Below are 11,035 nucleotides of genomic sequence, written 5' to 3'. Positions count from 1 at the left end.
TCGCCGTGTAAACGGTCCTTTTCCAGAACATAACTGAGGAACAACTCTAGAAAGAGCGTGTATTCCTCATCCTCTAGTTCAAACTCCCAGGTTCCCACTATGGGTTGAGATGGGCCCTTGGGTTTCATTTGGGTTGACTCTGGTTGTTTGAGTTCCCCTGAAGTGGAGCTTTTATGTGCTTTTATATTCTCATGTGTTGATCTGTCAGGAGAATCCTGAAACTTGGCTGTCTTTGAGCTACAAAACACAGGAAAAAGGTTACTTTAACACCACATTCACATTTATTCAGTCAAGATGTTAAAAATGAGACATTTGGTTTGTTTGGAATGACATACTACTCATACTAGTTCTACAGTATGCAGTATGTTTACTAGAGGTCTGCACAGGCATTGAGTTAAAGCCCAAACATGGTCCATAGCCCAGACCGTGTGACCCAACCCGACTGGTACAGTCAAATTTGAACAAAAGCAAGTACATTTGTTGCAACATTAGTAAAAGTATAGCAACAGTAAACATACACCACTTATCAAGCACTGAAACTTTGCTGGGTGAAGAACAATCTGGAATCTTTTGTAACAGTGGAGTTCTTTTTGCAACCTGAAGTTCTTTAGAATGTCGAACCGACACCTGTGCAAAAAAAGCGAGACTCATGCGGCGCAACGAATGAAACAGAATGCAGGTGTCTTGAGATATGTTTTTAAAAATGGAAGCTCTTTTTAACTTAAAATGATGTCTAAAAATGATGCTGTTCTGCGCAAGATGCTAAAAATACCAGCGAGACACGGCACAACAGTCAAAGGCACCTGTCCAGAGCATGCGCACAAAGAAAAACTATTGAAAAAGAGTGCAGAACGTTCACGCAAAAACACATTTGGTGTGAACAGCCCCTAACTCATCTGTGAGTGGGAGCATGTGCGCGAGTTAAAATGAAAAAAATAAATTATATATTTTACTTTTTTTTAGCATATACAGTATATATGTATAATTTTAATAATACAAAATTAATTAATTACATAAATATATAATATCAAAATATTTACAATAATAATAATAGTTTATTTTTTAATACATTATATAATTATAATCAAAATATGTATAATATTTTTATTAATTATATATATATATATATATATATATATATATATATATATATATATATATATAAAATCAAAATATTTATAATAATATTTTTTATTAATTATATATACTGTGTGTATGTATATATATATATATATATATATATATATATATATATATATATATATATATATATATATATATAAAATCAAAATATTTATAATAATATTTTTTATTAATTATATATACTGTGTGTGTATATATATATCAGTATATATAATTAATAAAAAAATATTATTATAAATATTTTGATTTTAGATTATATATATATAAAATCAAAATATTTATAATAATATTTTTTATTAATTATATATACTGTGTGTGTGTATATATATATATATATATAAAATCAAAATATTTATAATAATATTTATTATTTTTTTATTGATTATATATACTATATATGTAATATATATAATAAAATATTTATAATAATAATAACTTATTTTTACCTTAATTACAAATCCGAACCCAGCACGAAACCCACCATGCTCGCGTCTCATAAAGTGGGCCAATTTTTTTTTAAATAAACGTGAAATGTTATTAGATCATGTGACAACAATAGAGTATACTACTGTTTGAAACATTCAATGGTGTATACTGAATACTGTTTCATTTACTGCAGTATATACTGTGCAGTATGCCGTACGCTAGTATTCCATTGCGAACAAAGCCGTTTATTTTTGACAGTAGTATTTTACCTGTGAGCAGATTTGGTCTGTAGGTCAGGAGACAGCGGCTCAGAGAGTGTCTCAGCCGTGTCTCCTTCACTGTACACTAGAGGGCGTCCACAGTCTGTCAGCGTGCTGTCACTCAAACTCGCCCCGAGAGAAGAGAGGCGCATCAGTATGGAGTCCGCACCTCCCCGGTCCTCCTCCTTCTCTCTCTCCCACAGGTACGGCTCCGGTGCGCACAGGTGTTTTGACAGGTGCCGGAGTTGCCGGCGTCGCTGCCTCAGCTGATCCTGAATCACAATCATCATGGTCTCTCCAGAAACATCTGCTCTCTCATTACCCTGTTTTTCATCTTTGAAAATAAGTGCATTGGATCAGTGGCTAAGTGTCTGTGTTTTATACACAATGCAAAGAATCATATAGAATATTCAACCATCCCTCGACCAGGGTTGGGTGAAATTCAAATTGAAAGAATTTAGCTCCCTTTCAACTCATGAGTGTACATTAGAACTGAATCATAATATACTGAATTTTCAATTTAAATAAATTCAACACAGTCACACAAGAAAGGCATTTCATTAGTCCAACACCAACAAGTTTTGTGTCCAAACATAAATATAATCTCTTCACATTAAAGATCTCTTGCCTGTTGCTGAAGTGTCGAGCACGAATACAGGTCGCAGCCTCTGCACCAGTGACGTGTACTTCTCTCTGAGTGGCACACGGACAGACTTGTCTTCATCAGGAAACACTCTCGCCAGCATCTCTGCCGTCTAACCATCACAAGAGAAATCACTGACCAGATTAGATACTTATTAAAGGAAAATTCTGTCATCGTTTACTCATCCTCAAGATTTTAGACAGAACGTTAACTTTCATTGCTTTTTTTATTTTCAGAAATTAAGGATATAATATGTCCTTTTTGTGTCCAATGGAAGAAAAATGTTGGCATAAGTAAATAATGACAGAATTTAATTTTTTGTGCAAACTATCCCCCTAACTGAACGCAACATGACTGAGAATTACCACTGGACAGGGTGTAAGTTCAGACAGCAGACTCAACACCAAGTCCTGCAGCGCTTCCTCTGCATTCAGGAAACGACAGAAAGGCAGAAGACGACATGCCCAACGTAAGGCCTCAACGCAAAGATCTGACACGCTCACATCACTGACCTGAGACGGAAAACACTGTCAGGACTGAGACAAAATAGACTTTTAAAAATCGGAGACATTTACACAACCATTCTTGCACCTGAGGGTCTTTATCTTGTTTCCGTGCCATCTGGTACCTTCTACAGAAGACGGTGAGCTGATCTCTAGCGTGAAGCATCCAGCAAAGTGCACACAACTCTCTGAAACAATCTGAACAACAGCAGAACTAACGATAAACTGTATATGATTATTACCAACTAAAAACTCTTAAGGTACCAAACACTGCGACCAATCAGGATTGACATACTTATGGTTTGTGTAGTGACGCTGTCTCTGTCTTTACCGGATGCTGATTTGAAGAATACATGATGAGAGGAGAATTTTTTCAGTCCTTCGGGAATCAAGTCAGCTTTAGGCTCGGACGCCTTCTTCTGAATCTGACAACAGAATACAACAATAAAAGTACAAGTAGTAAAGTAGCTAAAATAGCTAACAAATGTAAATATAGCCGGGGCGGCCACACCTTGTGCAGTAAATGTCTGCAGCGATGCAGGTTGCTGATGTACCACTGTGCTGCGGGACGAGAGCTGTGAGACGCCCTGAAGAGCAACAACACTTTCTGGACCAAACCAGACACCTGACAGCGAGTCTCTCTCTCCAGAACCAGAGCTGCATCTCTCACCGAGTCCTGAGAAGAATTAAAAAACACATTACATAAGAAAATAAACATATAAGACTACAATGTGATCTATGATATTTGGAGGTTTCTGTGTTGTACCTGTGTGTTCGGTGAGGGTTGCGGGCAGTACAGAGGAGGAGCGGGCAAGTAAAACACAGGCGGCACTAGAATAGAAAGTGATATCGCTCGCTCTTTGGCAGAGTCCAGAAGTCGTGTTAGAGGTTGAGATATGATGTCCACCTCAGCCATGACAGACGCCTTCAAGATCTCCTGCACAGAGAGCTGAAGATGTTCCACGTCCTCATCAGATACTGGGTCTTAAAGAAAATAAAACCATCATATTAGCTTTAAACTGTTAGTATTAAAATATTGTAAACGGTGCCGAAATTATACAATGGTTTCAGGAAGGTCACCATTAATTGCACAGTTCCCAAACATCAAGTACTGTATATTAAGCTCTTCAACTCTGGTGCATTTTTTGTCTGCCGTCTGCAATTTTTCATTCTCAAATTTAAAAGCTCACCTTACACACATACAGAGGACTAATTGCAAAAACTTGGTCTCATTTTACAGAAAACCCTCCAAATGCTGACTACCAAACCTAGAGTCATGAGCTCAAATCCAGGGTGTGCTGAGTGACTCCAGCCAGGTCTCCTAAGCAACCAAATTGGCCCTGTTGCTAGGGAGGGTAGAGTCACATGGGGTAACCTCCTCGTGGTCGCTATAATGTGGTTCGTTCTCAGTGGGGCGTGTGGTGAGTTGTGCGTGGATGCCGCGGAGAATAGCGTGAAGCCTCCACACGCGCTATGTCTCCGTGGTAACGCGCTCAACAAGCCACGTGATAAGATGCGCGGATTAACGGTCTCAGACGCAGAGGCAACTGAGATTTGTCCTCCGCCACCCAGATTGAGGCGAGTCACTACGCCACCACGAGGACTTAGAACGCATTGGGAATTGGGCATTCCAAATTGGGGAGAAAAAGAAAAAAAAAGATTCCAATCATTTATAAATAATATTGTATTTGTTTACAGTCTTGTTTTTGGCTTGAAGGGGCGGGTTCACCCGTCTCTTCAGCCTATTGATGAGTTGAATACATTCACTAACAATCATCACAATCAAAAAGTAATCGAAGCGTTTTTATTCATGTGCATTTATTCAGGTTATGTTATAATTTATGAATGCAACAGGTCATTCGTGTATTTATCCTCTGAGGTGTGACTGAGGGTCTGAGACATATCAGGATTGCAGGCTCCCAGAGAACAGATATACATGTGAGTTGTAATTAATTCACTTGATCAAAATTAAGCAAGAGTTTTATTGTATTTAAGTTTTTGTTAAAGAATAAACCTTCTGTACCCTTTCACCTAGAAACAGTCAGGCCCTAAAAGTGAGTGAGTGAGTGAGTTATCAATGTTTTGTTCTAGTAGAAAATTATAACATTCAGCCTGGGTCTCAATGACATTCAATATTAAAAAGATACAGTCTCTTATTTCTCTTAAGATGCAGTATTTACTTTTTCCTTATTTGTATTTCTTTTTTTCCCCTTTTTCTCCCCAATTTGGAACTCCCAATTCCCAATGCGTTCTAAGTCCTCGTGGTGGCGTAGTGACTCGCCTCAATCGGGGTGGCGGAGGACGAATCTCAGTTGCCTCCACGTCTGAGACCGTCAATCCGCGCATCTTATCACGTGGCTTGTTGAGCGCGTTACCGCGGAAACATAGCGTGTGGAAGCTTCACGCTATTCTCCGCGGCATCCACGCACAACTCACCATGCGCCCAACTGAGAGGGAGAACCACATTATAGCAACCACAAGGAGGTTACCCCATGTGAATCTACCCTCACTAGCAACCGGGCCAATTTGGTTGCTTAGGAGACCCGGCTGGAGTCACTCAGCACACCCTGGATTCTAACTCGTGACTCCAGGGGTGATAGTCAGCGTCAATACTCACTGAGCTACCCAGGACCCCCCTTATTTGTATTTCTTAATCTCTCCTATAGTCTTTATCTACATCGGTTACAAGAATTGTTGGAGTGATGGAGCCAGGTGATCGGGTGAAATGATCAGTCATCCTCTGGCCCCAGGTCTAAAAGAAGAAAAGTCCTTTACCTTTGACTCATATTTACAGGCCAACTGAGACGTTGTGGTTCCAGCTAATCAGTGTTATGTTTCTAAATAGCGTCTTCTGAGTAGATCAGCAGTTCACCATATTTGGATAGTTTCTGTAAATATCTGTATGGTTAACCCAGAAGCCTGTAAACCTGTAAAGATGACGTCAATTAATTTGCATATGACTGTATTTATGGTTGTTTCTGTAATCCAAGTTAGTTCAAGGTTAGATCCTCCACTCAATTTCTGTTTCTGTCTTTTGCCTTTGGAAATGTGGAGAACTTTGTCTTCAGTAAACTCTTTCTCTATTGACTGAAACTTCAACTTTGACTCCTGAACTTCATTATTCATACTGGTCTCATTACTGGGTATAACTGTATTCCTCTACTGGCTCAATTTTTGTTTGTTGTCCTAAAATTGTAAGCATGTAATTCTGGTTCTGTTAGCTCTATCTCTCTTCAAAAAGTCTTATTTCATTTCACTAGATGGCAGCAAGTACTAAGTATAAGAAATGTTCATCTATCACCTTCCATCACGATACACAGATCTGAAATGTAGGTGGCGCTCTATCACAGCTGAGCACTCACACCATAGACCACCAGTCAATTTTAGATTACATGCATGTTTCCCACTGTTTCGTCATGAATCTTGGCCTCTGAATGGACTAGAAGCTCAATCTTGGAATCGTTGTAAGGCTGAGATCCTCAGCTTTGCGTTGATGTACACAAAGCCATCAACTGCTGGCATTGTGTACATGAAATGTAACATTTCATTATCAACAGCTGAGAACATATTTTGCCAATGATTTGTTTATCATGCTTTTTCTGCAGGACGGCAATTTTTTTGAGGACATCTGAGATATAACATTGGATTATTTTACCAAGCAAGCTCACAGACGAGTAAAAAATGGCTTATTTTGAAGAATACAGCCTACGGTAAGAGTTGATATAGAGTCTGTGGCTATTTAGGGCTTCCAGAAGCAGTGATCAGAGAAGACATGAGACGTTTGTCTTTGTTGTCTTACAAAGATCATATTTCACTTCATGATTCTTTTGATAATCTTTCAAACTGTGGTGTTAGGGCAACAGAATCAACTGTACAGTCTCATTCCTGAGATTGAGAGCTTTCATTTGATATATGACTTGTCTATTTAGGTGTTATGTAAAAAAAATTTGTATTCATACGCATATTTCTACATAATCACCAGCAGGTGGCGCTCATTTGCGACGCAGAGTTTTTAAGGCTTTATTTTGTTATTTTTTTGTAACATAAATGTAAAAGTGATAGAAAAGTTACGATTCTAAACTTTCAAATGATACCAAAATATGAGTGACTTATACAATTTAAGGACTTTTACAATTCAAGCGTAAACTTATCCTACGCATTTGGCCACGCCCACAGACATGCCGGTCCATAGAGTTCAAGGGGTTAAAGACTTTTAGATTTTTAATAAACTTATGAGCACTCCAGTTGACTATTGTGTATATGGTAACCTCCTTAAATACGACTTCTGTTCACGACTGTCTATTTAGTGTCAGGCGAAATTGAGAGCGATGTTAAAACGTTCCTTTAGTATATATAAACATTGTGGTTTCAATTTGTGAAGAAAAGCCCCCATAACTAACATCATGACTATAAATATATACCTGTATTATCATCTCCTTCAGACCCAATCATTCGGCCCAGTAGCGCCTCCAGTTGACCCTGGAAGATAACTGCAGGCTGCAGCTCTGTGGGTAGGTGCAGTTCTCTCCATTTCAGGCTGAAATACACAAAATCTACTTGTTAATGAAACATGTAAAATATCCAATCACTGTTTTTAACTTTGTCACCTCACAGACCTGCTCAGGTCTAACTGTGCACTGCAAAAGTTGGTGTACGCCAAGCCGAGGGTCGCTGCCATCTTCCAGTCGCCCAGACCCTGTGCCATCCACGCGGCTTCAGGGAGCAGCCCGCCCAGCAGGAGGAGCTCCAGAGCGTAGTCCACCGTCCACACCTCAGACAGATGTTGAGATCGAACCGCAACCGCCACACGACTCTGGCACAACTCTACGACACGTTTACCTGCATCTGCAAGAGCAAATGCCAAGAAAGATGATTGGTTTAATGCAACCCTTTGAGTTCATTATAATCTTCAATCCAAAACGCCATTTTTACTGTATATAAGCATAATGTTTACTGCATACCAGGGTCACTACGCCACCACATGGACCCAAGAAAAAAAGAAGTGGATGAATTCAGTTTAATAAAAAAACGATAATTTAAGTTCTTCAAACATCACTTTTTACAGTATTAATAATAAATAATAAATATAATAAAATGTAAGAATGTTTAAAATGCCACCTATAGAAATGTGTATTTCATTTATCTTGAAACTATTTTTATGACGTTTTCTGAAAATAATGTAGTGGATCATTTCTGGTGCTGTCCCGGAAAAACTAAATCTTTTAATGGCTATGTTAGTTTTATTTATATAGTTATTTATTCATTTATTTTTAAAGAGACATGTCTTTAAGCACCAATTAGGGAAAAAATAGCCATACTTGATCAAAAATTATAACGGAATTAGTCTTGGACTAATGACAGTGCGTTGAATTTCTTTAAATTCAATTCAGTAAATTCAAACTTTTCATTTTAATTCAAATTCCAAATCATGAATTGAAAGAAGGTTAATTCTGAAATTCTGACTTTTGTGCAACCCTGGTATATACTATATACCACCTACTATAAAAAACAATATGTCCTGTAGTATGCAACAAACATTTCAAACAGTAGCATTAGCCCTCGTGGTGGCGTAGTGACTCGCCTCAATCCGGGTGGCGGAGGACGAATCTCATTTGCCTCCGTGTCTGAGACCGTCAATTCGCGCATCTTATCACGTGGCTTGTTGAGTGTGTTACCGCGGCAACGTAGCGCATGTGGAGGCTTCACGCTATTCTCAGCTTCATCCATGCACAACTCACCACGCGCCCCACCGAGAGCGAGAACCACATTATAGCGACCATGAGGAGGTTACCCCATGTGACTCTACCCTCCCTAGCAACCGGGCCAATTTGGTTGCTTAGGAGACCTGACTGGAGACACTCAGCACGCACTGGATTCGAACTTGCGACTCCAGGGGTGATAGTCAGCGTCAATACTCGCTGAGATACCCAGGCCCCCATAGCATTACATTATTAATTCAAAGAGGGGCATCTAGTTATTGTTTTGGAAATCCAGTTATTTCACATTTTTATTCCTATTTTGTATAAAAGTCTTTTAACTTTTTGGCAGGTAAACCTGTTTTGTTTTTAGGGCTATCTTGATTTTATTTTATTTTATTTTTATAGCTATTGCGATTTTAATTGCGACTTTGTCAAAAGTTTCCCCTTACATTCCAAAAATGCATTCAATATTTTTTTGTTTTTTTTTGCCATAAATAATAGATACATGGCAAACAATTATTTTCCTGATCAGCATTTTTGTCTTGTTTTTCAGTAAAAATATCTAAACATATTTAAAACAAGATAAATTTACTTGAGAAGCAAAATGACATTTTATTTTTTCAGAGAAATCTAACAAAATTATGTAACGTTTATGCTCATAAAAAAACAACTATTTGCCAGTGGGGTAATAGATTGGCAAATAGTTTTTTCTTGTTTTAAGCATGAACCACACCAAATTTTGTTTTATTTCTCTGAAAACAAGACTATAATATCTTTCGATACCTTTCGAGTATTTTTTCTTGTTTTAAGAATGTTTAGATATTTTTCCCGGAAAACAAGACAAACATACTTGGTAAAAAGTCGATTTTTTGCAGCGCAGCATTGGTTATTTCTTTGTGCCATTTTATTTTTCTACATTCACCTTCCCGATTTCCGTTCTGTTCCCTAAAAGATCTCATCAGTGTGCAAAGATGTGCACCAATCAGAATGGGGAATTAAACATCTCAGAATTCTGAGCATAAAAAATAAAATTACAGCTTGCTGCGATTTAGAAATTTCAGATGCTCGTTATTGCGATTGCAATTATTTGCGCAGTGCAATTAATTGACAAAATGGAAATGGAAGGTCCAGTTGAGCACACAGCACTGTGAGATACATTATTCTGTGCAGTTTTCCAGAATCTGATCTATATTTGGGTTTTCCTGAACTCACCATGTGGTATATGCAGAGGAGGCAGGACATCTACGTTGTGTGGTGGAAGTATATAAAGAGGATGATTGGTGAAGTATGCAGCCATAAACCTGCCCAGAGATTGAACCACAGCGCAGGCGGCTTCACGCCCCACCGGTCCCGAGAGCACACCCTCAAACTCGGGGTCATCTAAAGGTCACAGGCGATGGGAAAGAACGTTTAGTGTACACACAGTATACAGACAAACAGCATTGTGATATACACAGATAAAAGACATGTACTGTTCATTTGTTTTAGTGACAGACTGATATATTGTGATAGAATTAACACATTTAGATCTTAGATATTTTGGACCGGCTGAATGATCATACGGTATTTGATCATTTTGAAATGTAATCGCATCTGCCGTTACAGTAACAACATGGCTCAGAAACAGTTTTAGTTAGTATAATCCAGTCAATTCCAAAATCTATGGAAATGTTTTGTGTTTTCAATATATTTGAGTGAATTTTGAGTAAATATTGTATTTAGGGAAGTCAATCGATGCAGATATCTAATCAAATTAATTGCATATGTAATGACATGCTAATTCATTAATTATATATTTGCAACAAAAAAAAAAAAAAGGCTCCAAATAGAGATAATTCAGTATATAATATTCAAAATAGAGGTGATTAATTGGTGCCAGTAGTTGCTTTTTCGAACTACCGGTTATTGGCAAAAATCATTGCAGATCGTTTTTCTACCGTAAAACTGCAACTTCTAGAGAAATTAAAACAATCACTGACGTCTCGTGGGGATTTGCTGTGTTTAAATATTTTATCATTGACAATATTCATCCATATTTTTACCTTCACTTTAATGCATATTTAGCTTTTTTTTATCATATAATAAAGTGATCCAAATTAAAGTAAGGTCATGCCAAAAAAAAAAGTGGAAACACGCTCTGTCAGCACATGCATCGTATCTTCATTTCTTGAAATAAATAACAATAAAAATCCTCCTCTGGTGAATATATATATATATACACATAAATACAATATATACACAACATTAAAACCACCTGACTAATATTGTGTAGGTCCCCCTCGTGCCGCCAAAACAGCGCCAACCTACATCTCAGAATAGCATTCTGACACGCTATTCTTCTCAGCACAATTGTACAGAGCG

General features: G+C 37.8%; 1 protein-coding gene across 2 annotated transcripts in view; it reads right to left on the bottom strand.

Moving 5' to 3' along the window:
* The window catches only part of cplane1 (ciliogenesis and planar polarity effector 1), a 54,177-nt gene that overhangs the window by 32,011 nt on the left and 11,131 nt on the right, over positions 1-11,035 (bottom strand). For both annotated transcript variants that reach the window (XM_051686089.1, XM_051686088.1), the window contains exons 15-25: positions 9,887-10,054; positions 7,592-7,820; positions 7,397-7,512; positions 3,742-3,959; positions 3,487-3,651; positions 3,271-3,400; positions 3,064-3,173; positions 2,838-2,984; positions 2,458-2,584; positions 1,839-2,163; positions 1-237 (exon numbers count right to left, since the gene is read on the bottom strand). The exon at positions 1-237 is cut by the window's left edge and continues 694 nt beyond it. In XM_051686089.1, the coding sequence (XP_051542049.1) occupies positions 1-237; positions 1,839-2,163; positions 2,458-2,584; positions 2,838-2,984; positions 3,064-3,173; positions 3,271-3,400; positions 3,487-3,651; positions 3,742-3,959; positions 7,397-7,512; positions 7,592-7,820; positions 9,887-10,054 (1,972 nt within the window). The remainder of the gene's footprint in view (positions 238-1,838; positions 2,164-2,457; positions 2,585-2,837; positions 2,985-3,063; positions 3,174-3,270; positions 3,401-3,486; positions 3,652-3,741; positions 3,960-7,396; positions 7,513-7,591; positions 7,821-9,886; positions 10,055-11,035) is intronic.

This window comes from Myxocyprinus asiaticus, chromosome 43 (genome assembly GCF_019703515.2).
Source record: "Myxocyprinus asiaticus isolate MX2 ecotype Aquarium Trade chromosome 43, UBuf_Myxa_2, whole genome shotgun sequence".
In the NCBI taxonomy this organism is placed as follows: Eukaryota; Metazoa; Chordata; class Actinopteri; order Cypriniformes; family Catostomidae; genus Myxocyprinus; species Myxocyprinus asiaticus.
Note: the sequence above shows the minus strand (reverse complement) of the source record. Positions and strands in the feature narration are given on the sequence as shown.